The 27,509-nt window shown below is 46.4% G+C and overlaps 1 protein-coding gene across 3 annotated transcripts in view; it reads right to left on the reverse strand.

The window, feature by feature from the left end:
- Positions 1 to 27,509, reverse strand: part of LOC147429045 (uncharacterized) — a 207,264-nt gene that overhangs the window by 104,201 nt on the left and 75,554 nt on the right. For all 3 annotated transcript variants that reach the window (XM_086495518.1, XM_086495517.1, XM_086495516.1), the window contains 5 exons: positions 19,998 to 20,078; positions 19,791 to 19,922; positions 19,649 to 19,699; positions 17,882 to 18,025; positions 17,638 to 17,787 (listed from right to left, as the gene is read on the reverse strand). In XM_086495518.1, coding sequence (XP_086351644.1) covers positions 17,638 to 17,787; positions 17,882 to 18,025; positions 19,649 to 19,699; positions 19,791 to 19,922; positions 19,998 to 20,078 — 558 coding nt within the window. The remainder of the gene's footprint in view (positions 1 to 17,637; positions 17,788 to 17,881; positions 18,026 to 19,648; positions 19,700 to 19,790; positions 19,923 to 19,997; positions 20,079 to 27,509) is intronic.

Genomic DNA, 27,509 nt, shown 5'->3' on the forward strand with positions numbered 1-27,509 from the left:
AGGTGGATACTACAACTTCTTTCACCATCACAAGGTATGACCACATCGAGTAGCTCCATTGATAGCCAGGCCACACAGTCCTCAGATGATGTTGATACTCTCATAGAGGGAAATGATTTTGCAGTTATTTGCTGAAGAGGAAAAAGCAGAGGAAGTTGACTATTATATTCTTAGGTGCACCAAGGCAAAGTATGTGCTTCACGAATCCACTATGAATGATTATGGTGAGGCATATGATGCTCATAGTATGGTTGTTTCAAGGCACTATTTTTAGCAGGTCCATGTACGTGGACACTACATCCATTTTGTAGAGTATGAGTGGCCGAAGGTGGTCATACACTACTCCCATCTTGTCCTTGCTGTGAAGCTAAGGCTAGAGAGGATTGTCAGTAAGAAGAAAGGGTGCGGTGCACCCCTCGTTGGCATTCGGGTCCGGATGAGCATATCTCCTACTGTGTCACAATCCTAGCTAGTGAGAACAATATCGTGGCTATCCACACACCAAAAGAACCTTCCCACTGAGCATCCAGTGCCTGAAGATGTGCTGTGAGCACCACTCCACAACTTGTCTAGCATCTCTAAATCGGTCACTGTCGCGTCGAAGCTGATATCACCGAAGAGCGCGCTTTACTCAAGCGCATTCACCGTCCTGCTCTCCCTTTCCATGCCCTGACTCAAAGAAGCTCCAAATGCAAGGTATGCCACTACTATGGTGCCATCTGTACAACCAACAGACCTGACGTGCGCTTTTGAATTGCGCACCACAACCATCTGACCAAATATAATGAGAAGAGAATGAGATGTGGCGCTCACGAAAGAATCCATCATGCTGCTGGAAACAATGTTGCACAAACTGCGCACTGTGTGAGCGATCATTACTGATGTAGAAATGGTACTCACGTATGATCATTCGTGAGTCCTCAAAGCTCTTCACTCCATCAACTGCCACCTCTGCATGACGATAAAATATATGGACAAGGATTGCCACCTTTAAGAGCATTTAAAAAGGTAAGAGTGAATGAAACAATGCAATTACATAATGTGGCTAAAAATGCAAAGCAAATGTAAAGTTATCAAACTATTATCATTTATACTTGCTCAGAGAAGTAGTATTCGAACTGGATCTCCTGTTGTGGAGCAAAGGTGTAGTTCTCTGCGAATCCACGATAGAGACCACATTGCCAATTGGGAAGGCGGCAAGGCAAGCACGAAACTGACGATCCTGCGATTTGTGCGATGCGCATGCATATGGATATATCGTGGACCTAAAAGCCTCTATGAAGTAAGGACGTGGCACAATATGACATGTGAGCTGCAACCTATGCGATGTGCCACCTCGAAGACCTGTGTATGTCTGGTAGTCATACTATTGCCATGTAACTATCCCACCCACATCACCATCATCTATGACAGATGTAAGTCGTGCAAGATCCCCACATTGGACACACTTGCCCTCTCCACACAACATCTGATGGTAGGAGGCTCCATCTACACACTGACAAAACACACAGTGGACGAAGTCTCGTGGCTCCGTCGGGACCTCTCTAGAACGCCCCGAAAGAGCACGGAACACATCATACATAATCTAAAACTGTACATGGTATCTGCAACAACATGTCTCCCTCTTGTGCATGAATCACACGTACCAAGGCTTGCAAGCCTCCAAGGAGCGTTGACCAATGCCAATCTCAGGGTGGGCATCCTGGAATGCATGAAAGAGCTGACTCTGTGTAATCTCTAGGATCATAGCACCATGCTCTATGTATTGCTTGCGACCAATCCTATGTCGAATAGCCTTTTTGAAGTCTGGTGAGGCGCGGCAATTCTCCTCCCAAAACTGTGCTATGAGCTCTCTCATGCGTGAATCTAGAATGCATGAGCATCATGGAGCACACGGACTGCTCGCCCATAGCTCATCACTATGTCCCAAATCAAGTCATTGTCTCCTAAGGTGTCTGGCACGCAAGGTGGGCACACGAATGCACAACACACGAGAAGTGGCCCGAGAAATACCTGTGACGGATGTAGCCGCCACTGCTGCACCGAGTGTGCGACGAGCAACAAGTGCATCCCTCGATCCCCGTCGAGATAGTTCAATGTAAGAGTGTCTGACACTATCTACAACTGCCGCCGTAGCGCGACGGGTTCTCGGACTACGGATCTTGATAGTTGTGCGAATCTCAACGACACATGGGTGTCGCAACAAATGCTCAAGCACCTGAGTGCGTGAGGAGAGATCAATGTCGCTGAAGTAGGTCCCCACAATGATGCCTGCACGATATTTGGCTCCAAACGCACTACGTATATGTACCATCACCGAAAGACTGGGCTCAGATGCTACCATAGTGTCCACACATGCCTCCATGCCAACTCCAGAGGGTGGTTCAAGAGCAAGCGAGCGAGTTCCACTCAAAGAAATGAGGCGACTGTGGTGCGTCGATGGACTGCTGAAATGCTCCAAGGCCAGCGACACCATGTGAGACTCCCCAAAGGCACCACCGTAAGGGGGTGTGAGCTCGCCAGCGGGTGACCCCTCTCCTAGCGGGATTGTAGATGTTGAGGAAAATGGTAGAGGGACCAAGCAAGGGGAAAAAGGCAAAAAGCTAGGCGATAAAGGGAGAGAAGAAGAATCACCCTCATACGACGATACATGTATGTAAACACCTCCAGATTCCTCGATCGTAGGGCCTGTATTGGGCTCTTGCAGCACATCCGCGCGTAATCTTGCTCTAGAGCGTTGCTTGCGTTCTTGAGCTTTGCGTCGATTTTCTTCCTCATGGGCAATTGCTTCCGCATCCTGAAGTGTTGCTTGCGTTCTGGAGCTTCGCGTCGATTTTCTTCCGCATGGGCACATCCGCGCGTAATCTTGCTCTAGAGCGTTGCTTGCGTTCTTGAGCTTTGCGTCGATTTTCTTCCTCATGGGCAATTGCTTCCGCATCCTGAAGCGTTGCTTGCGTTCTGGAGCTTCGCGTCGATTTTCTTCCGCATGGGCAATTGCTTCCGCATCCTGAACTTTGTGGACGGGGTCTTTGTGCTGTCTATCTTGCTTTCGATACCTTTGCGATTGTGAACCCATGCTTATTTAGCAAAATTGAATGTTAGAGTAGTTAGTCATTCAATGAAAAGAGCATAAATGCTCCAAACTCACAAACTCACTCACGCTCAAACTCTCAAATGAAGTGCACCAAAAAAAAAGTGTTTATACATTTGCCTCCCTAATGTAATCTAAACAGGTGTAAATCTCGATAAGATTACACCAATCAAATTTTAGAAAAATAGTTTATATAAAATTATAATTATCTATTAAGTTAGTTGACTTATGTTAAGTGAATTTTTTTAAAAAAATTATAATCCTTAAGTTCTCATCAAATAGTAATTTACATAAATAAAAATATAATAATAATCGTAATATTTCAAATTATGATATATAATCTATATAATTTTTTCATTAATAAAAGAAATTTAGAGATATAAATAAATGATGTGGTCGTTAGGTGTCCCTCCATGGATGACATGGCCAGTCTATGTGGCAATATGATGTGGCGGTTAAATCCTCCTCAACTGCCATGTCATTATGTGACATGGCAAAATGGTGACAGGAATGTTTAGGTGGCAAATAGATGGATGGTGAGTTGGAGAGTTGATGATGTGTCATGCTTAGTGGATTGTCACTCATCCAATTAGGAATATTCAGTAATTGGCACATCACAATGCAACACAAATGCTTACATATGCATGTTACAAGACACAACAAACAGCGCCGCTGAGCACTCCCCCGAGGCAAACGGTCTGCAGTATGAAGCTACTCAATGACTACCTCGTCAGTCCCCCCGCAAATAACCTAAAAAGGTCCGGGCCATGAGCTCAGAGGACTGTACAACGAAACGCTTCCCAGACTGCAGTCTACGTTGATTGGATGTTCAAGCACACAACCAAATGCTCCCCAGGCATCGGCCTACGTCGTTCGGAGGTTTTCTAGCATACAACGAAATGCTCCCCAGGCATCGGCCTGCGTCATTCCGAGGTTTTCAAACATACAACGAAACGCTCCCCAGGCATAGGCCTACGTCGTTCCGAGGTTCAAATAATACCAAAACAGTATTTCTCACTTCTCCACCCGGGAGTAAAATCACCAATCATTGAAACCAGTATCAAACCAGAGTCAAACAATTCAAATCGGCACCAAAACAGGTTTAAAACAGATACCATCCATTTCAAACAAAATACAAACAGGATCACCAAACAAGATCAAACAGATTTCAAACTTAAAAAGCAATCTCGACATCAATCGAGTTCGAAAAGTCGACTGACTTTCCATCTTGAAACTTGCACCAAAAATTAGGGTTAGGTTCCTTCCATGAGGTTGTAGCCGAGCACAGCATGGTCCAGCAGCTCTTGGACAGACTGTTTCTTTGGCGGCGATGGTAGTCCCAAGAGATAGCAATCACACCGCGCCAGCGTCTAAGGAAGGAGGAGGTGTTGGTGGAGGAGGAGCTGAAGTGGGATTGGCCTCCTCTTGCGGGTCCTGCTGAAGGGGGTCAAAGCGGTTCCTAGTCGAAACCCATTGTTGCTGAGCTACAAAAGGTCGGCCACCAGGGGGGGAGCAGTGGGGCCAGCCCGCCCTGTCGAGGACGGCCAAGCACCTGCTGCCAACCGTCAGTTGTTTGATCACTTGTCTCTGTCGAGGTACCAGCCTGTGCGTCCTAAGTATTTCGCTGCTTGGCTTGCTCAGCCTTGGGAGGCTACGCATGCGCTGTGGGTCGAGGTCTCCTGTGAGGACAGGCCTTTGCAAAATGGCCCATCTGTCTACAAGTGAAACATTGGTTCCGCAAACCTGAATACTCCACACTCTGTCTGATCCATCTCCCACTCACCGAGGTAGAAGTACCACCTTGGGGAGAGAGTGTCATGAACAAGAACCCGCATAGTAGGTAAACATGCGGCCTAGCCACAACTGAAGCTGTAGTGCGCGGAGACTCCAGAACTATCCCGAACATGGAACCAATCCTAGGGAGAAGAGGGAGGTACTCTCTCCTCAGTCCTGGGAAACAGACCGAAATTGGCAAGTCTGCCTCCTCCTCGAGCACATTTGTAGTAGGGTCAAAACCATGATGCCATCGTCGGAAGTAAGCTTGAGCTGCTCGGATACCGAGCGGGCTCATCGAAATCACCTTGGTCGTCATATCTACAGACTCGAACTCTACCTGGTAGTACCCTCTCCTAAGGATCTGGGCATCGGTGATCTTGCCACGTTGGAGAGAAGACGGGCCTGCAATAGATTCTCAACCTCGCCCCGACTCGGCCGAGTGCCAATGATCTTACACATAACTAAAGTGGTTTGCAAGCGCTCCACTTCGGCCATCAAGCTTGCTTGCTCTTCTGGCGAAAGAGCAAGTTGAAGGGTCGTCTCCACACTGTCGGGCGAGGGGGCTTTAGTGGAGTCTCTCTGAGGTGGAGCAGAAGCCCCCATTCTGTGTCTGTTGCTGAAAAGAGGAGGGTGTTGGCGACGAGGTGCTCACAAGGAGGCTGAAATGCCAGCCTGGACGCAAGCGGTGAAGTGAGACTTGAAGGGGATGAGACGGGAGGTCGGAGCAGGGGGGAGGAGCACGCAGAGCGGAAGCGATGAGCAGACAGGGCCGCCGAGGGGCAGGATGAGAGGGGCGTAGGAGGCAGGCAGAGGAGGCAACGACGCTGAGGGGGACTGTGTGCAGGGGCGTGCAACAACAGCACGCAAGGAGTAGGGGAGCGCGAGGGCAAAGGGGGGGGGGGGGGGGAGCGTTTAGCCATGGCGGGGTGGAGCGAATAGCAGCAGCGAGCTCTTTGTCCTCTTTTTATGATTTATTTTATAACTTCGTCTTCCAATTTTGCCCTACGTAAGTCTTAAGGAAGAGTGACACTTGTTAGTATGTGTTCTTCAAGATTGTCTCTGCTCTAAGCTTTTCTTTTTCTACTAGTGGTTTCTCTGGTACCTTGATCTGCTATAAGTTCGGCTACTGCTTCCAAGAAAGCTTCATCAATATCAGAGAGCAGAGATGAGGATCCTCGCTTGGCACTAGGGGATGGCTTATCGATAGCTGGAAGCATGGTATCCATTGGCGGGATCGTGGGTGGAAGAGTGGAACTTGTTGGAAGACTGAGACCCAAGGATGCTCTCTGGGCCCGAGTAAGGGCACCATTGGGCTCTTGGACTTGCTTGAACTTGTCCTGAGGGGCCACCACATGAGTAGAAGGTGATGGCTGAGGAATGGTACCCACTGCTATCAAATTGCTTTTGGGAATTTGTCGCAATCCCGTGGGGTAGTAGCAATCCTTGTCCTCATGTCCAGACTTTTCACAGAAGTGGCAATAAGGGCATTCGTGTGGAGGGTGCCTTGGAGAGCGGCATGAGCTACACCAGACCATAGCCTTAGTCTCCTGCTGATACCTGAGCTCTTCTAGCTCGCGCTTGATCTGGTCCAAAGCCTTGTGATGTGGAGGCTTCTCCTACCTTAAAGAGAAGGATCTCTCCTTCTGAAGAGCTCGTTGTAACTTTAGGGCTTCTAGTTCCTTGTGTAATGAAGTCAAGGGATCATATAGAATTTCCAAGAGTACAGAGGCAGTCTCTACCTGACGAGTCATTGAACAGCTTCCTTGCCCCCTCTATCCTAGTAGCAGCTGCAACAAACTCCTCTAGAGTGGCTTTAGGTCTGAGACTCTCTTTAAGTTTTTACTGAGAAGACTTATGTAACAAACTTGGACACTCCAAATCAAGAATCAATCATGACAGCACCAAATAACCACTTCAAAACAGTTCACAGTTCACAATAGATTTGCACTGGCCCGGCGGAGTTCCGTGCCTAGAGATATTGGCCCCAAAGACTGGCGCCCCTTTCGGTATTTCTTTATGTATTTATCAGTGTTCAAAGTACAAGAGTCGGTCGGGTTCTCACTCTCAAACTCTGCGTCCAGATGCTCTGTAGAGTGTGAGCCCTCACCACAAGGGATGCCAAAAGCAGAGCCCCGAAAGCTTCAGATCAAAAGCAAACTTTTTCTCTCTCACAAGCTCTCTTAAGCTTTAGTCCCAAAAATAAAGCAAAAGTATTATCTCTTTCTCTAACTCAATTGCGTAGGGAAAAGCTGACGTAAAAAAGCTGAAAATCTCCGCAAATTACGGGATTGCTATACGGTGCCACGTCAGCATGCCAGCGTATTTCTTGGAATTCAGTCTTGCTGCTTTTTAGGGTTAGGGTTAGGGTCAGGTCAGATTTTAGGGTTAGGGTTTTTGGCAGAAATTAGGGTTTGCAGGTTTTAGGGTTAGGGTTTCCAGGATTAGGGTTTTTAGCAACAGTCATGGTTTCGGCTCTCGGGCAGACACGTCATCACTTTGTGACATACCCCCCTCTTGAAAGCATTGTAATCGCCCTCGATTACGCCTGCAAAACAGAGAGAGGCCATAAACCGTCTTAGTAGACACTGACTGTTAGTACCTGCATACTAGGAACACACATCTAGCACATGTACCAATCGACAGTCACATCACACGACATCACTAGACATCACAGGACATCAGATGACATTCAACATTCATTCGGATCTTAGACCATGATTTATCGGCAATGTAGTTAGCAATTGCATCTAGATCCAATCGGGACCTCATCGATGTCTGATTGACTAACCCCTATTGCAACCATGTCTATTCGAGATCGATCAAACCAAAATGTTGCAGTCATTTCGTCTATCAGTTCCTGCACTTAAAAGAAGTCAAGAACAAATCAGTATCATATTCAGGAATTCCATTTCATAAAGTCATACAGCAGAATACTGTCAGCTTTCAGTATCCCTGAAGCTCGAAGACACATCAGTGACTCTAGTATCTAAATCAAGGCATCTGTTGACAAAGGAGCGGAGTGAATTTGCTCTTGTGCATCCCACTGCACCAGATCTCCGGCCAAGCTGAATTCTGGGTTCCATTTGGAGTAGACTATGCTAAACCAAAAGCCTTGAGGTAAAGTTTCACAATCTGAGGAGTATCTGTCAGGTCCTCCTCCTCCATCCACTTTGCATCCAATGCAGGATAGTTCTTGAACTTAACCAATAACCACCTTTGGACTTTACCTTTATTCTTCGTATCCTTATGTGCCAAAATCTGTTCAGGAACAATCCTCGTTTTCTTCCACTTCAGGTTGCTCATCTGGCTCCCCATCGTCAGGCACATCACCTTTAAAAGATTTCAAGAGACTTATATGAAATGCATTGTGAATCCTCTAAGTATCAGGCAGTTTCAGTCGGAAGGAGACATCATTTATCTTTTCAGTGATCTGGAAAGGTCCGTAGTATCGCACACTAAGCTTTGGAAAAAGCCTCTCCTTTCCCTTTTTCTTTCTCAGGCGTGCCTTCTCAAAACGAAAGAGCACCCAATCATCCTCCTTCAATTTCAAGTCGCGATGATGGCGATCCGCTGCCTTTTTCTGTCGTTCTTGAGACTTCTGCAAGGTCTCGCGAACCTTGGCAAAAGCCGTATCTAAGTTTCGCGTATATTCATCCGCTTCAAAAATCTTATCTTCCGTGCTTAGGAAGGGTGGAACCTTCGCAGCACCTTCAACAATCTCAAATGGCGCCTTCCCTGTCAAAGAGTGTATCGTGTTATTGTAGGCAAATTCCACCAAAGGTAGGTACTTTTCCCATTGAGTCTTCTGATCCGAGATATAAAACTTCAATAAATCTAAAACCACTGAATTGGCAATCTCAGATTGCCCATCAGTCTGTGGGTGGAACGATGATGAGGAGTGCAACCGTGTGCCAATGTTCTCCCAAATTGCCTTCCAAAACAAACTCCTAAATCTGGGGTCACTATCGCAGACAATCGTCTCAGGCATGCCATGTAATCTGAAGATCTGGGCCACAAACAGTCTCGCTAAGTGGTCCGGCTTGACTGTTTTCTCAACGGCTGTGTAATGCACAACATGGTTTTTCTCATCAAGTAGCCATCCCGAATGGAATATCCCGCTACTGTCTCCCCATCCCGTATCCGTGTGAAAAGTTCTGCAAAATCTCTATCAGTGGCATACTGGTCGACCATATCCTCGAAGCTCCTATGATGTATCGCGGAAATAGCCAGAACCAACGGCTTCCGAGACAAAGCATCTGCCACCACATTCTTCTATCCTTGCACATGGACAATCTGGAAGTGAAATTGAGAAAAGATGCTCGTCCACCCTCTCTGCTTTTCCGAAAGCTGCTTCTGTGGCAAGAAGTAGCGCAAACTCTGATGGTCTGTAAAGACAGTAAAATCCGCTCCGAGTAGGTAATGCCGCCACTGAGTAAGAGCATGGATAACCGCCAAAAGCTCTTTCTCATAAATCTCTGCTGCCATCTCTAGCCTTGAGAACAATCGGCTCTCGTAAGCAATGACATGGCCTTCTTGTATGAAGACCGCACCTAGACTACAACCACAAGCATCACAATTTCTCTTTCAATGTTTGAAAGGCAGTCACCTCTGTGGGTCCCCACGAGAAAGGGACTCCTTTCTGTGTCAAGATATGCAAACGGGAAGCAACCTCTACAAACTTTTGAATGAACCGCCTGTAGTACGAACACAATCCCAAGAGCTTCTAACTTCATGGACATTCTTCAAATCGGGCCAATCACGTATAGTCTCTATCTTGGCCAAATCCATTTGCACTCCTGCTGCTGAGACAATGTGTCCCAAAAAGTGTATCTCTCGTAGGAAAAATTCACTTCTCTTTGCATTAATCACTAGCTTGTGATGTCGTAATGCCTGAAAGACCTCAAGCAGATGATTTCTGTGCTCTGACTCATTCTTGGAGAAAACAATGATGTCCTCAAAGAAAGTGCCAACAAATAGCCTGTACTCTCGAAAAATCTTGTCCATCATCCGGTTAAATGTCGCAGGAGCATTGGTTAAGCCAAAAGGCATCACCAAAAACTCAAATAACCCAAAAGTCGTCCGAAAAGCTGTCTTGTAGACGTCTCCCGGCACGATTCTGATCCGATGATATCCACTCTTCAGATTAATCCTGCTAAAGCAAGAGGATCCCTCTAATATGTCGAGTATATCATCGATCCTAGTAATCGGAAATCTGTTCTTCATGGTGTTTTTGTTGAGAGCTCTATAATCGATGCACATTCTCCAAGATCCGTCTTTCTTCAAAACCAACAACACTGGAGAGCAATACGGTGAAGTACTAGGCTAGACAAAACCCTTTTCCAAGAGGTCTTTCACTTGGTTCATAATCTCTTCATTCTGTGCTCGGCTCACACAATAAGGTGGCTGGTTCGGTGGTGTGCTTCTAGGTATCAGATCAATGGTATAATCTTCAGGACAAGCAGGTGGTAACTCGCCTGGTAGGCCCTCTGAGAAGCAATCGGCCGTGAGAGTGGAGAAAATCTTGGCGTTCTTTATCAAGTTTAGATATATTTGTCCTATCCTTATCGCTCAATTCTTTCATAAATCCCTAAGAGAACTTCACAACCCTCCAAAGGCATTATGAAAAAGTCCTCATGCCCCAAATACCCCTGACAATGCAACCAAAGTTTGCCAATGACATGTGTAATGGCTACGTCCTTGCCGGGTGCCGCTAGAACTGCCTCCGCAAGTGGTCCTATCCGATCGGGAGTGATCTCGAGTCGCGCCGCCAATTCCGCTGAAATGAAGTTGGCCTTGGCTCCTCCATCAAAGAAGATCAGGGCCTTGGTTTTTCACTTTGCCCCAAGCTCGGCAAAGTTCTGTAACTCGTCCATGGTGTTGGGATCGGTATCCACACAATCTGGAACCAGTCCTGTTTTCATCTTGCCTTTTCTTCCACGTTCCTAAGCTGCTCTCGAACTCTCAGTCCTGTCGTCGTCCTTGTCATTCTGTTCTTTCTGTGCCTTTTTAGGGCACTTCGCGGAGATATGTCCATGTTCCCCGCATCCAAAGCACTTCCCCTCCTTGATGAAGCGAGCTCGCTCCTGAGAAGTAAGCTTGGGTCGTGCATCCTTCTTTTCTGGGTTGCTCTTTCTCTTTCTACTTTCCTTCGCTAAAGTCTGTTTGGCTCGTTGTGTCATGACCTCATCGGTGGGGTAGGTCAGACTGCCAGAGTGAATGGCAAAGCCCTGTTTCGCATGACTCATCAACTCCTGGATAGAAGCTGATTTCTGTTCCAAGCAGTGATCTCGGACCTCTATAGGTAGACCCAAGGTAAACCGCTGAATCTGTTCTCTGAACGAGATCTTCTTGAATGAAGAGGCCGGTAGAAAAGAGCTCTAGAATCTCTCGCAATAAGCATCTAGTGTATCTCTCTTGGTCATCCGAAGATGGTTCCAAGCAGCTCGTATATCCCGTTCATACTCTTGCGTCAGCCAAGAAGAAATAAAAAGCTTCTTAAATTTCAGCCATTTAACTAACTGGCGCAGTCTTGTTTAAAAGAAGCGTGGACCACCAAGTTCGAGCATTCCCCGCAAAATAAGAGGCAGCTCTTCGAATCTTGGAGTGCTCTGAGTAGCGTCTTTCCACGAAAGCGTGTCAAACTGCTATATAAAAGACAAAGCCTTCGAAGCATCTTTGTATCCTGAAAAAGTGTCAAATTTGATCGACTGTCCACCTTCCTTAAACTCTTGGACTTTCTTGCTTTTATCTTCCAGAAAGTCATATTGGTTGGCTTTATAAAAATTCTTCTTGTTCGCATAAAATTTGCCATCATCAGAGTCTGAACTATCCGTAGACGAATCCTCTGTAGAACTGTCACTCACTAGGCAAGATTTAGACTTCTTTGCCTTTTTCTTGCCCTTTCTGAAGCGTTGTTTCTTGCTTCGCTTTTTGCCTTTTCTGTCTTCTTCGCTTGAATCTGAAGAGCTAGAAGAACTGTCAGAAGAAGAAGAAGAAGAAGAAGAAGAACTGGGCACTTCTTCAAATCGAACACGCTTCTTCTGTTTCTTTGCTTTATCAAATGTCCATTGACGACCCAAATAACCCGGAAAGTCAGTGCTTTTCTTCTGCTTTTTGCCGTGCTATTTGGCTTTGTTCTCCGCGTCAAAAGCCGAGCAATCCGTGCATCAACCACCTCTTCTAATTCCTTCTCTGAATAGGTCTTGTGAGCAGAAGGTTTCTTGAGAGCGGGTTTCGGGGGTGGTGTTGTGGTTTTCTGCCACTGCTCGTGCACTTCCTGAAAAGAAGTCTCGCTCATATATTTTTCCAATTTCGGGTCCTTCACAAAATTGAGCATCATCCTTGTTGCATTGCCGATCAATTGACGACGCTTCATCTCTCGTTGCTCCGCCTGAGTAGGCCGAGGCGGGCCATACTCTCTACCGGAATCTTTGTTGTGATCCCTACCTGCATCTCCGGATGCAGAGGGAGTCGACTGATCCTTGCGTGAAGCCATAGGTGCCGCGGAAATTTTTTTTGGGGATCAACACCAAATAACCACTTCAAAACAGTTCACAGTTCACAGTTCACAATAGATTTGCACTGGCCTAGCGGAGTTCCGTGCCTAGAGATATTGGCCCCAAAGACAGGGGCCCCTTTCGGTATTTCTTTATGTATTAATCACTGTTCAAAGTACAAGAGTGGGTCGGGTTCTCACTCTCAGACTCTACATCCAGATGCTCTGCAGAGTGTGAGCCCTCACCACGTATTTAAATTACAAGGGATGCCAAAAGCAGAGCCCCGAAAGCTTCAGATCAAAAGCAAACTTTTTCTCTCTCACAAGCTCTCTTAAGCTTTAGTCCCAAAAATAAAGCAAAAGTATTATCTCTTCTCTAACTCAATTGCGTAGGGAAAAGCTGACGCAAAAAAACTGAAAATCTCTGCAAATTACGGGACTGCCGTGCGGTGCCATGTCAGCATGCCAGCGCATTTCACGAAATTCAGTCCTGCTGCTTTTTAGGGTTAGGGTTAGAATTAGGTCAGATTTTAGGGTTAGGATTTTTGGCAGAAATTAGGGTTTGCAGGTTTTAGGGTTAGGGTTTCCAGGATTAGGGTTTTCAGCAGCAGTCATGGTTTCGCCTCTTGGGCAGACACGTCTTCACTTTGTGACACTTAGGTAGAGCCCTCTGTACCCCACTTCTTAACCATAAATTCGCCTGGTTGTTAGGGAAGCTTGGCGACCAGAGACTTCGTTCTGGTCATGAGTTCTGCAAAAAATCTCGTTTGGCTGGAGCATAAGGTTGGCCAACTCATCCAAAACCTTCTCTTGGAAGTCCCTTGGTCTAATGGCTTCATAGAAGTGCTTTTGTAAGGTGGCCTAAGTCGTAAAGTGGTTCTCAACACAGTGACTCAACAATAGATCTTGAATAGCATGGGACTCGACTAACCCAAATGAACCAGTACAGACTCTGGCATGGCAACACACAGCTCCACGCCCAGAACTCATGGGTACCATGGGAGTGTTGAGGCTCAAATGTCCAATAATCATGTAGACGTGCAATGCATGGACTCCATATTGGAGATGCAAGACCTTGACCATACAAAGTAGATGATGATGATGATGATGATGATATCTCCAACCACACATGTATATCTCCTCAAGAGCCACCACAACGCCTAGCCGATATCCCAATCCAGCTAAGCCTATCTCCAAACTGAGGTGGTGGTGATATGGCCACGGTGTCCACTAGACCACCATCTGTATCACTTGCCACTTGTCACTGCCTACGTGAGAGTAAGTCCAATGTGAACTCCTGACCAACTCAAACTAACTGCCTGTCTTGCGCTAGTGACAGTGTAGCCCTGCTACATCTACCACACTTTCAGGGTTCACTTCCCTTATCCTCTTGGCTAGTTCTTTCGAATTGGACACACCACGTCACACTTTGTGACATTTCCCCCTCTTGAAAGAATTGTAATCGCCCTCGATTACACCTGCAAGATAGCCAAAGGACACAAACTTTCTTCAGTAGACACTGACTCTATGTACTTAGGCGCCAAGACATCAGTCACTGATCAATCACATTTCTGTCGAGGGTCTCGAACAAATCATGATCATTGTGACCTATTCAGCAATCACATCCAAACCGCGTTAATCTTTGCATAGATGTCTTGATCTACTAAATCTTGTTACTGAATGCCCGTGACCATCCTACAAGACAGTACATCCACATAGCATGCAATTCACCGAACACTGTGTTTCAATCATTCAATCTAGCCATCTCATCCCGTTCACAACTCTCGATGCAACTAGATCACTATGCAGCCATCTCATCCTTCCAAAACTCTTGATGCACTCACAACAATATCCAATCATCTCATCCACATACAAATCTTGATGCACTAGAAGAATCTCATTCATTCTCATTCACTTAGCTATCACATCTAGATCTCGCTGTGCAACCATCTCATCCTTCCAGAACTCTTGATGCACTCACAACAATATCCAATCATCTCATCCAGATAGAAATCTTGATGCATTAGAATCTCATTCATTCTCACTTAGCCATCACATCTAGATCTCGTTGATCTCTAACAGATTTCTAGATGCACTAAGTTCAAATCATTCATCAAACAAAATACTGCAAACATTTCATCTTTCTCTATATGTCTCTAACAATACACACATGAAAGAGAACATGTCTTCATTTCAATCAAAGTAAATTTCCAATTCAATGTTGATATTTTCATAAAGTCATTCCGTAAAATAGTGTCAGCCCATTAGTATCCCTAAAATCTCAAAGAGAAATTAGTGACTTTATTCAATCTAGGCAATTTTTGACAAAGGAGTGAAGTAGTTCCCCTCTTCTGTAGTCCGCATCGCACCAGATTCAACCTACTGATTTATCGGTAACTTTGGCATAGACATTGTTAATAATCCAAAAGCTTCAGGGTACAACTCACAGTGGAGAGAATTTGCGATGTTCTCCTCCATCCACTTTGCATCGAGGGCCGAAAAGTGCCCTTGACCAAATTATCCGGTGGACTTAGCTTACCTTTCTGTTCTATTCTTGTGCCCTGTGACCTGTTTGGTAGCCCCGCTCGCCTCCACTATCCACTTGATGACATGGTCCCCAATTCGTGCTGACACTGCCACGTGGCAATTGTACGGATTTTCGCAAAACCTGCTGGTTGCTTTTGGAGCACTTGCTTTTGGGAGAGAAAATACTTTAAGCTTGAATGCTTTTCATGTAAATTGCTTTTGGGCCTAGGGCCTTTAAATAAGACCCACGGGCTCTCACTCTCGCAGTCTATCCGCAAGAGATACAGAACAAGGCCATGGGAGTTTTACCGAGTTGAAGCAATATAAAGAAATACTGAAAGGGGCGCCAAGGTTTGGGGCCAATGCTCTCTTGGGGTGGAACTCCACCACTCTACATCTAGTGTGTTGTGCATCTCTTTCAGTTCAATGTTATTTGAATTGCTTAAAATTTGTTGAGTTTGTTCTTTTTCGTTGGCACGTGGTGCTTGTCCCGTTACAGTGATATCAGAGCTTCATACCGGTCCATTAAGACCAGACAGAGCAAGTTATCAAAGAATCGTCATGTCCCTTACACGGAATTACTAGCCGAGCCCCGGACTTACTAGCCACTCCCACCCTTAGTCCCATCGCGCATCGGGCACGCTCCCGTCTTCATCGCTCTGTCTTAAAGAGCATAAGCCATAACGAACCCAAGACTACATGGCGTTAATGGATTCGGTAGAGTACCTGCAGTTTCTCCTTGACGAGCTTTGCGACGTTCTTTTACGACTCCCACAACAGAATCTCCCGATGTTGTAGGGTTTCAAACAGTTTGTGAATTATGTTTATGTAACAAGACAGACACCATGTGCCAATGGAAAAGAACATAATAAATAACTTTAAGCAGTTCAAATAACACTGAACAGAAAGAGATGCATGACACACGAGACGCAAATTGGCGGAGTTCCACCCCAAGAGAGCAATGGTCCCAAATTCCGTATTTCTTTATATTGCTTGAACTTAGTACATCGCCGATACTCCATCCACTGCACCTCCAGGCTAGAGGGTGCCAAAGAATGAGCCACTTTGCCATGAAAAGCTTCAAGTTCCAAAAGCATTTGGTCTTCAAAAGCTAGCGCAAACAATTGCAAGCGAAAAGCAGGAAATTCATACAGTTCTGCCACATCAACAGCCTACAATGCAAAATGCAGATTTCTATACAATGCCACGTCAACATGCCAAAAAAAATCATGGAACATCCATACAACCGTTGCTACATCATCGATTCTGTACGCCAGTCTTGTGAGTATGTGGGTGCTTTATTTTAATGCCTTTAGGTCACTTGGGAGCCATTGGATAGGGTCACATAAGTTTTTTTTTTCCGAGAAAGAGATCCTTCCATTAGTTAATAAAGCTGCCCATAGGGCTACAACCACCTCTACTAGAGAGGGCTACAACAATAGCAAGGGGAGACTCTCCCAATGAATGAAATAGAATATGTACAATGGGCTAAATCAATAAATGGGAGGAGGCAAAATCCACACAGGTGGACGGTAATGCCATCTAGGTGTCCCCTGGACTATGGTGAAAAAAGACCCTGGGAGCTAGAGTTGCACGAAAGCCTCTCTGCACTCCCGCATGCAATCGGAGCTTCCCTGGAGTCTCTTGAACTAGCCCCTGAGAGAGTGAATCAGCTCCAACCAAAAATCCCGAACAGTCTCTCTTGGGGGGACAGGACGAGCCTCGAAGATGAGAAAGCAGCAGGCCCGCCAAATGAACCAGAGTGTCAGACCGCAGATTAGGTCCCAACACACCTCTCTCATTTTACCACTCATGGGGTGTAAGCTCTGTGGCTAGCTGGAGTCTTGGTCGACCCCCCTGGATCACTATCATCCTGCTAGTGGAAGCCAACTCAAATTGGAGCGCAAGGTCTGTGAGCGTGGACCAAGCTGCACCACCCGAAGTGTACTGTCGGGCTGTGGAGAGAGCCGGCATCAGCCAAAGAACCCGAAGCCAAACCTTATGTGCCATGAGGCACTCCCACAGATAGTGTCGCTAACTCTCCAAAGGGTAACCACAAGTTGCACAAGCTGTCAAAAAGCCACTGTGCACTAACCAACTCCCAACTGCTGTAGCTCTGTGTGCAACTAACCACTGGAACAAAGTGGCTCGCCTCGGCTTTCTGGAGTCCAACAACCGCGCCCAAAAGCCTGACGAGAACTCAGCTGTGAGACCCTTATCCTGCCAATGAAGCGCTACAGCATGCTTCATCCACTTTCTATGGTCTAGCGTCTTGAGTCTTGTGTTTTGTGTCCAGCACAGCACATCTACACTCCCTGCACATTGGAGCCTCGACACCTTCATTGAACCTATGTGCTAACAAGAAACTCAAGACACAACAATAGACTCAGAACACCATGGTACTGGACTAACTCATGGAACTAGTAGAGACTTTGGCTGGCAGCACATAGGTTCAATGAAGGTGTCGAGGCTCCAATGAGGAGCACCCACAATAGAAAGCACGACACACTTTTCTGCTACACATGTTTCCATTTATTGCAAATGTATTGAAGTAAGTGGAGGAAAGTAATACATGATTCCCACAGCCTCATTCAACCCACTGTCAATGAGCAGCAAGGCATGCTAAAGACAACTACAATCACAAGCAGTATTAAAAGAAAGTGGACCAAGCTCGTGCAAATTGACTAAAGTTAGCATTTTTTATGTACGAAAATTGGAAAGCTGTTGTTTGATGGCCACTATGAAGTACCTGCATGAAGATATTATGAGCAACATTTAGTCTCCAGATTGGATGTTCCGAACAAAGGTCGGTCGACTGCTGAAAAATTCGATCAACTTGTGTGTAGTTCCCTTTGTCCCAAAAAATCTTTGCCATAGCCATAATCACAGGAACATAGTTCTGTGCACGAAACAAGATTCTTTCATTCAATTAAAACATCTCTCTTTATAACCACATGAGATGTGATATGACCCAATGGAGGGTTAAACCTTACATCAAGCAAGTTTTCATAATCCAAAAGAGATTTTCTATGCCCTTCACAATTCTTAGATATATGGGTATCTTGAATTTGCTTGGTCAAACGCCTCATTGCTTCTCCATATCGAACAGCCAGCTCACTCAGTCTTTGATAAGACTCCTGCCTCATGCAGAAAAAAGTCTTCTCAAGACATTAACGAAAATCCCATTAAACTGTATGTCAGTTGATGTGTTCATTGAGACTCTAATATAGACCATATTCAACTGCATGAACATGAACCAGAAACAAATGCCAACATGAATAAATGAAGAATTTGAAAGTGACAAATGCCAACATGAATAATTGTGCAACCAGAAACAAATGCCAACATGAATATATGAAGAATTTGGAATTTGACAACCCTTATTAGTCCACTAAGGCTACGAAACAGGCTACCAGCTTTACATTTACAAAAATTTCCCTCGACAGGATTACAAAAGAAAGTCATTTGTCGCCTGGTACAGGTGATAAGAGGTGGACTAGATATTCTTCAGTAGATATTAAACATTGACACAAACAGAGGACATGTATCATTTAAACAAAAATGTTTTTTTTTTATAAAATCAAACCCATGTAAATTATAGAATATAATTTTTATGTACATAACCGAACAAATCTGGCAAAACAGAGATCTCGATGGCTGTCACTCATAACGGGAGGTTCTGCAGGAAACTGGGACTACAAAATGCATCAATATTAAGCTGCTAAAGAAATTAATAAAAAGCGAAAAAGTTGCAAGATAGCATCAAGCCTAAAGAGAAAATTTAAAGTATGTGACGAGCTGACTTCATCCATGCAAGTGATACGGAGAACACTCTCCAACACAACTGGAGGAGACTTCTGATCCAAGAAAAACCGGTAATGAGATTACGATTTAGCGGCCAGAAAGAATCCCTTTCTAAATTAACATGATCCATATAAGCACCTCCACCTATTGAGAAACTGTCTCTTCTCTTCCTTCTAGCTTTCTCTGCAATGATCTCTGTTTCACAGTTCTTTCACCTCCTTCCTATTGTTCTGATTGCTGCATACTCCTGCTCCTTTCTTGCTATGTTAGTTGTGAGCCAATTAAATGTGAGATCCATTCCCTATTTCCATTCGACAAAAAAGGTCACTTTCTTTGTCAAATGAGAATATAGTTTTTCACATAGAATCCCATGAGGCTCACGTTATGGTGGTCTACTGTGTTGCATTGGGCTTTTTAACACCCTCTTCCTAATGTTTCATATTAAATCTAACAGCAACGTTCTTGCACTAATTTGTGAAGATTTTTTTCTGCCCATAACTTTGTAGTTCAAGGAGCAAGGTTTTAGACTGATCAGTAATTGTTGTAAGGTGTGTTGCACTGATTCCTCAAAGAATCTTCTACCAAGAGCTATGCAATCAAAAGAGCAACTTTTAGACGAATCAGTAAACGAATTTTGAGTGGTTGCTTGTGTGGATCTAGCATCTTTTTGCTCCAAAGTAGCATCTCGTGATTTGATAACCACTTTGCAGCTTCTTCCCATCTGGCGAAAACTGGTCTTTGATACATTTGCTCTACATTTACCAACAGGCAAGGGAACTGAGAGTGAACTGGGAATGAGGCGACAAAAGGAAAAGTGCACTTCAGTCCCTTAATTATAGAGTTATCTGTGGTTGCTATGGGCATTGTGATTTGGAGGCAACATTGAATATTGATATTTAAAAAAATTTCATTGTGACTGACTCTTAAAATGCATTTAAAAAAGTAAAAAACTATACCACAATAGATGTCTGGCTCACAATCACTGCATTTAGATAATCATGAAGATCCTGCAATCATGGTAAGACCTGAAATGTTTGTATGCAGATTGTTCTATACACTTACATGTACAAAGACACAAATTGGACATAGAGCTCATACCTGTGGAAGAACTTTACTTGTCAGCTCCTCATGATCTGCCATGAGCATAGATGCAAGCTCAGTAAACCTGTGTGAAGGTTTGGAGTATAAAAGCAGCAGGTTTCTATAAGCTTCAGGTGGAAATGGTGGATTCTGCAAAAACCATAACTTATCAAGAGAAAATCAACTAAATTGCAGAAGAAATGCATCAATCAAATGACTCCCTACTTGAATAAGAAAGTTCAGCTTACGAAACCCAGCTGCAGGATCCACATCCATGTAAAACAATGCTTGATTGTGCAATGTAACCTGTGTGATTTGATAGCTCATTAAAAGTTGCTTTATGGTAAGACTGCAACTAGATTACAAACAGAGAGTATTTAGGCCATCTTTGACAGATATTGATCATCTGAGTCAATACAATCAGAAAAACTTGTTACTGTACAGATTGTATGACCTGAAGAAGTACAAGCAAGCGAGAAAATGTTTGTAGGGTTTACATCCAGATTTATTCACAACTCCAAGATTTGCAAGTGTAACACTCCTCTAGGATTAGTTATACGTTATACATATAATAAAATAGGCTTTGATACTTACAGCGTATCACCAATACCAATTAAGATTCTTAATTGGAAAAGACCCTCACCTGGTCAACAGCAAATGATTTATACAGTTACCCAGGATTTTACATTTACATTTGATCATGTCAATGCTGATCTTGGCACACATTACTGTCGTCAGCGGCTTGGCAGCCTCAGGCTACAACATAACCAGACCAGGGTGTAGAGACCGTAGATTTGGAAGGGCAAGCCATTCCCAATTTTGCTTGGGATTCTGGTGAGTGGTTTCCACCTTCCTCAGAGGCTGCTAGTTCCAGAATGTACAAAGTGTGTATTGGCAGGCACACTTCGATGCATCAACAGTTTTACTCGCCTAACACACCTTGTGGCATGGTTATATGTGATCCATTTCTCTGTGAATCCATTTGCCCTGCAGAGTCATGTATTTCAAGTGGACGACGGCTCTCGCAGGTTCAGCTATGGACTCTCCTGTAAATCGCATAGGGCAAGAACCCAATAGATAGCTGTAGCGCGGAAATGTGTCGTGCTCTCTACAGTGTGGGTGCCCCTCAGTGCAATGTGCGTGACAATCTCACTCAAACCAATGGAAACTCTCTCAAACAGAATGAAACACAGAAACAAGGGATAACAACAGAGACACAACAGTGGACCAGAACATGTGGACTCTACTAGTTCAAAGAACCATGTACAGACTCTGGCGTGGCAGCACACTCAGCTCCAGCCCAGGACTCACAGGTACAATGGGGTGTCGAGGCTCAAATGTGCAGGGATGGTCAAGATGTGCTCTGTGCATAGACTCACTGCCCTCTCGACGATGCTCGACCAAAGGTGAAGAAAAATGATAAGATAACCGACTCCTACTACTCATATGTACCACCGTAAAGAGCCACCAACGGCTCATAAATGTCAGCCATGTGGTGACCTGGCCACGAGGTCCACTAGGCCACCGTCGGTCGTCGGTAGGTACCCTGCCACGTGTCATTCCCAGACCAGACGTCCGTCCAGAGGGTCCGTCCAATGTGAACCAGTCCCAATGTAACCCACTGTCCAACTGTATGTCCTGTGAAGTGACACTGTAGCCCTTCTACAGATTGCCCGCCACAAGACCGCTCACCGTCTCGGTGAGAGGAATACTGAAAAAACTGTGAAAGAAAACCACTAGGTGCTGCATCCGTACATTTCTTGAAGCAGGTGCTAGGCCCAACCATGACCTTACATGCCTCAAAAGTGGAGTAAAACACTGTCCTGCTTGCAACGCCTTAAGCCTTTGAATAGGCAAGAACCCAATATGATTGCATAGTCCAAGTATCCCAATCGGCAAAACAGACTGAGGCTCCTCAGCAAAGAGATATGCTCGGTTTGGATCCAACGCATTTTTATCCTCCATAACTATAGTGAGAAGAAAATGACCTGGTCCGCACTTGCAGATGAAATTGTCGAAAAGAGGGATGATCAGAAGCTCGAGTAATAACGCGATGCGGTTAAGCTCCATCTTAATGGCAAAACGAAAAGCATTAACGGCATTGTGATGGCAACCAGGTGAATGCTTGAAAGCCCCAAGGAAACAGCCAAAAAGGTTCATAAACTTGCTGCTGTGATAGGATTACACAAAAATTCTCTGCCCCTTTGTGCAGCATGCTATGTATTTACCATGACGAGGATCACATTTTTCCATCATTGACGATGGCTCAAATGCGTTGGTTATCTCTGCAACGGACAACTGCTCATGATAGGCCTTAGCTGCCGAAATCACTGGGGCATATGATGAAAGCATGAAGTGAATTCTGGGGTAAGTAACCAGGTTGGTTCATCAATCACAGTGGGCTCTAAATCAACAAACACAGCTCGAGGAACATGCTTTCCCGCTCCCATCTCGTCTCACTGAAGAAGGTGTTAAAGGCATCATCACCGCCACCAACAATCTTGTTACTGGGCATCTGTCCATCTGGATAGAGCTCCCAGCAAGCATTTTGACCTGGATGCCAGTCTGACCAGGGGCGAGGGGGGTTGGTTAGGGCCGAGGCAACGGAGGGGGTGGGTAGGGGCGAGGGGGGGGAGGGAGGGCTAGATAGGGGCGAGGGGGCAGGGGGAGTGGGTAGGGGCGAGGGGAGGTGAGGGGGAGGGTAGGGGCGAGGGCAAGGGAGGGGAGGGTAGGGGCGAGAGGGGGTAGGTAGGGGCGAGGACTTAAGGGGGTGGGTAGGGGCGAGAGGGGGGGGGTGGGTAGGGGCGAGGGGTGAGGGGAGGGTAGGGGCGAGGGCTTAAGGGGGTGGGAGCCAATTGGATTGGGTAGGGACCAACTCGAGAGGGTAGGGGCCGATTGGAGAGGGTAGGGGCGAGGGGATTGGGATTGGGTATGGACCAATTGGAGAGGGTAGGGGCGATAGGGACCAACTCGAGGGGGTAGGGACCGATTGGATTGGGTAGGGGCCGATTGGAGAGGGTAGGGGCGATAGGGACCAACTCGAGGGGGTAGGGACCGATTGGATTGGGTAGGGGCCGATTTGAGAGGGTAGGGACCGATTGGATTGGGTAGGGGCCGATTTGAGAGGGTAGGGGCCGATTGGAGAGGGTAGGAGGCAAGGGGATTGGGATTGGGTATGGACCAATTGGAGAGGGTAGGGGCGAGGGGATTGGGATTGGGTATGGACCAATTGGAGAGGGTAGGGGCGAGGGGATTGGGATTGGGTATGGACCAATTGGAGAGGGTAGGGGCGAGGGGGATTGGGTAGGGGCCAATTGGAGGTGGATTGGGAAGGGACGAGAGAGGAAGGGTAGGGTGAATGAAGGTTGGGTAGTGGCGAGTGGGCAAGGGGGAGGGACTTAGGGCGAGGGTGAGGGTAGTGATGGGGACTAGGCGAGGGGGAGAGTAGGGCAAGGGCGAGGGGGAGAGGGGGAGGGAGGGTGAGGGACAGAGGGTATATAGTGGCAAACAAAGAGCACCCAGCTATCAAGATCTTGGAATTCATCTTGCAGGACGGGCTCTAAGAAGGGAGTTTGCTAGACACAGAGGAGAGCTTTCTTTTGGTAAAGAAGCAGACACCAAAAGGGTTGATGTTTTAGGGGGGGTGAACTCCTGTAGAGGAGGTTTCTTACTGCTGCTATGCCTCTTCATAGGCTCAGGTGGCACACTAGATTTAGTTACTGTGGAATCATTTGAAGAGGGTGTTCTTTCAGGCGAAGAGTGAATAGAGACTCCATAACAAGGCATAGATTTTGTGGCCTCCAACCACTCGAGCAGATCTTCATCTGACCCTTCAGGTGTAATAGGCTGTTCTTGTTTAGGTTTGGTTTCCATTGACAAAGAAACTTGCTGCACCACGGGATCCATACCACCTTCTAAGAGAATGGGTTGCATCGAGGAGCCAAAATTATGTATCCACATTGCATCATTTCCCCAATCGTGGAGTGCTTTAGTGTGTCGCAGCCAGGGTCTTCCAATAAGCAAGGGAAATCCGCCCTCAACCTGGGGAAGACGAACCACCACAAAATCCAAGTTAAAAGTAAAGTCTTGTACCTACAGAGGCACATTGTCCACTATGCCCACTGGGAAACTTGAATCTAGCCGCAGCATGTCATAGAGGGACACTTGTCTGAAGCTGTTCTTCAAGACTGTCTCTGCTGTAAGCTTTTCCTGTTCTACCTGTTGTTCCTCTGGTACCTTGATCTTCTGTAGATCGAAAACTTCTTCCAAGAAAGCTTCATCAATATCTGAGAGCAAGGATTTGGATTCCTTCATGGCACTGGGGGATGGCTTGTTTACAGCTGCAGGCAGGGTATCCACAGGTGTGACAATGTGTGGGGGAGTTGAACTCGATGGAATGCTAAGACCGAGAGCGGCTCTCTGGGCCCGGGTGAGGACGCCTGATGGCTCCTCTGCCAACTGCGGCGGCTTATTTTGAGGGATAACCGCGTGGGTAGAAGGGGGCGGCTGAGAAACAGTGCTCACTGCTATCAAGTTGACCTTGGGAAAGGCGAATTCATTCTGGCTTTGAATTGAGTTCGAAGCCGTGGATGCACGAAGTTTAGGGAAATCCTTACTGTAGTGATCCTTCGTTTCAGGGCAATGACGGCAAGGAGGGGACCCTTCTGGCAGGGGGCATTTGCTTTGGTAATGCCCATATTCCCCACATCTGTAGCACAAAATGGGCCGATTCAAAGGGCGAGTCGAAGGGCGAAGTGGTCCTTGCTCCTGGTGCATTGAGTTTGAGGTGGAGGCATAGAAGCTTTGAGGAGGTGATGAGGGAGTAGGGGTATGATAAAAGCTCTGAGATGGAAAAGTACTTGGCATACCTTGCATAGGAGGGGCTGTCACCAAAGGTGGCATATGACGTGGATGGCCACAAGGAGAAACCATGTTAGATGCAGGTGCTGGCCCTTGTTGAAGAGTAGGACCAAGACTTTGCTGTATTTGTCGCAATCCCTTGAGGTAGTAACAGTCCTTGTCCTCATGTCCAGATTTTTCACAGAAGTGGCAGTAAACCCGAAGGGGCATTCCTGTGGAGGGTGCCCTCGAGAGCGGCATGTGCTACACCAAACCGTAGCCTTAGTCTCTTGTTGACACTTGAGCTCTTCTAGCTCGCGCTTAATCTGTTCTAATGCCTCATGATTTGGAGGCTTCTCTTGTCTAAGAGAGAAGGACCTCTCCTCTTGAAGAGCTCGCTGTAACTTTAGGGCTTCCAGTTCCGTGCGTAAAGAAGTTAAAGGATCAGCAGAACTACCTTCCGAGAACACAGAGGGAGTATCTATGTGAGGAGAGTTGTTGAACAGCTTCCTAGCCCCCTCTATCCTAGTAGCAGCTGCGATGAACTCCTCGAGAGTGGCGTCGGGTCGGAGACTCTCTCGGAGTTTTTGCTGAGAAGTTTTGGGAAGCGCCTTCTCCACCCACTTTTTAACCATGAATTCACCGGGTTGTTGGGGAAGCTTGGCCACCAGCGACTTAGTTTTAGTCATAAGCTCTGCAAAAGTCTCCTCTGGCTTGAGCACCATGTTGGCCAACTCATCCAACACCTTCTCCTGGTAGTCACCCGGCTTGAACGCTGCACAGAACTGCTGTCTTAAGGCTGCCCAAGTTGCAAAATGGTTCTCTGCAAATTGGTTGTACCATTTATCTGCTAGGCCATCCAAGGTGGATGGAAATAGTACCAAATAAGCATCTTCTCTGTTCAGACCACGTCCCCTACAGAGAGATACAAATCTTCTTCCATGGTCGTCAGCATCTTCTGAAGAAAGCCCTTTGAAGGTAGGGAACTTGATGTTTACCTTGGCCAAAACACTAGCTAGTGGCTCCATGATTCCTTGTTGAGCCTGTTGCTCTATAGCTTGCTGTATCAGAATAGGAGAGAGCTTTACTGGAGAAGGTGATCGGGAAGATGGGGAACCTGATGAAGGAATGGGTGATGTGGTATGTGGAGGTATAGGTGATGAGGTTGAAGGATTTCTACAAGGTGTCAAAGGTCGTCTTCTGTGATAGTACTTCAGAGGGCTCAGTAGTGCGCTTTGACGCTCGACTGACCTCCTTGTATGTGTCATGCACTAACCACCAGTCCAACCAAGCTTGGGGCAAGAAAACTTGTGACAGGTCTAGACTCCACCAGACCAGGTAAGTGACTAGACCCGGCTGGACCAGAGACGAGACCAGGGACGAGGAGGACTAGACCAGGGTCGAGGAGGTCTAGACCAAGGACGAGGACAGGTTGGACCAGGGCGAGAGAGGACTAGACCAGTTGGACCAGGCGAGAGGGGACTAGACCAGTTGGACTAGGCGAGAGGAGAACAGTGCAAGGCAAGGTTGGCGAAGGTAGGCGAAGCTAGATAAACCTAACTAGCTTCAAGATTTGCACCTCACAAAATGAGATTTCAGTTGAGGTCCCACCGTGATCGCCAAAATGAGAGCACCTGTAGCGCGGATAATGTGTCGTGCTCTCTACAGTGTGGGTGCCCCTCAGTGCAATGTGAGTGACAATCTCACTCAAACCAATGGAAACTCTCTCGAACAGAATGAAACATAGAAACAAGGGATAACAAAAGAGACACAACAGTGGAGCAGAACATGTGGACTCGACTAGCTCAAAGAACCATGTACAGACTCTGGCGTGGCAGCACACTCAGCTCCAGCCCAGGACTCACAGGTACAATGGGGTGTCGAGGCTCAGATGTGCAGGGATGGTGAAGATGTGCTCTGTGCATAGACTCACTGCCCTCTCGACGATGCTGGACCAAAGGTGAAGAAAAATGATAAGATAACCGACCGCTACTACTCATATGTACCACTGTAAAGAGCCACCAACGGCTCATAAATGTCAGCCATGTGGTGACCTGGCCACGAGGTCCACTAAGCCACCGTCGATCGTCGGTAGGTACCCTGCCACGTGTCACTCCCAGACCAAACGTCCGTCCAGTGTGAACCAGTCCCAGTGTAACCCACTGTTCAACTGTACTACAGGGACTCTAGAACATGCCATTGGCATCGCTATTGTAGCACTGATTGTGCATCAGGCACACGTGGTTTGAAGAGTTGTCTGCCTTCTCATGTTCAGCACTGGTTTACATGCTGGATTGCCACATAAGAAACCATGTACTGGCTATGTCACAAGGTTGGGGACGTGACAACCCCTAGGGGATTAGGGCCATTTAAGACTCCAACTTTGGACTGCTGTCCGAAACCAAAGAGAACCCTAAAACCTGTTGATGTGTCTTATGTACGGAATCACGCGAATTGTGAAACTGCTTGCTGCCGTGCCAAACTGTACGGACAGGCCCGCAAAACGCACAGCAGCCTTTTAGGCGTTAGGTTTTGGCTACTTAAGCTTTTGGGTGCAGAAGCTTTCCATGTATGATGTTTTTCGAGGCTAAGGGCCTATGGGGGCTCTCTTTAGCATTCCAGGTTTGTCCAGAGCCAACTCCCCCGGCAGTTGTACCTTTGTAAATCAATACAAAAGAAATACCAAACTTGAGGCCACAAAAGAGGGGTGGGTAGAAGTGGTCAAGAAGAACCTCAAAAAGGAAGAAAAAGAGGATGTACACAAAGAAGAAAAGATGTGGCAAGTTCGGTGCCTCAATGTCCGAATCAGTGGTATTGAGGAAGGGAAAGACTCTACACCCGAGAAAGATGGCAAGGTAGAGGACCCAACCCCTTTTACCAAAGCTTGGAGAGCCAGTA

This window comes from Adiantum capillus-veneris, chromosome 22, assembly GCF_014529385.1.
Source record: "Adiantum capillus-veneris isolate H3 chromosome 22, ASM1452938v2, whole genome shotgun sequence".
NCBI lineage: Eukaryota > Viridiplantae > Streptophyta > Polypodiopsida > Polypodiales > Pteridaceae > Adiantum > Adiantum capillus-veneris.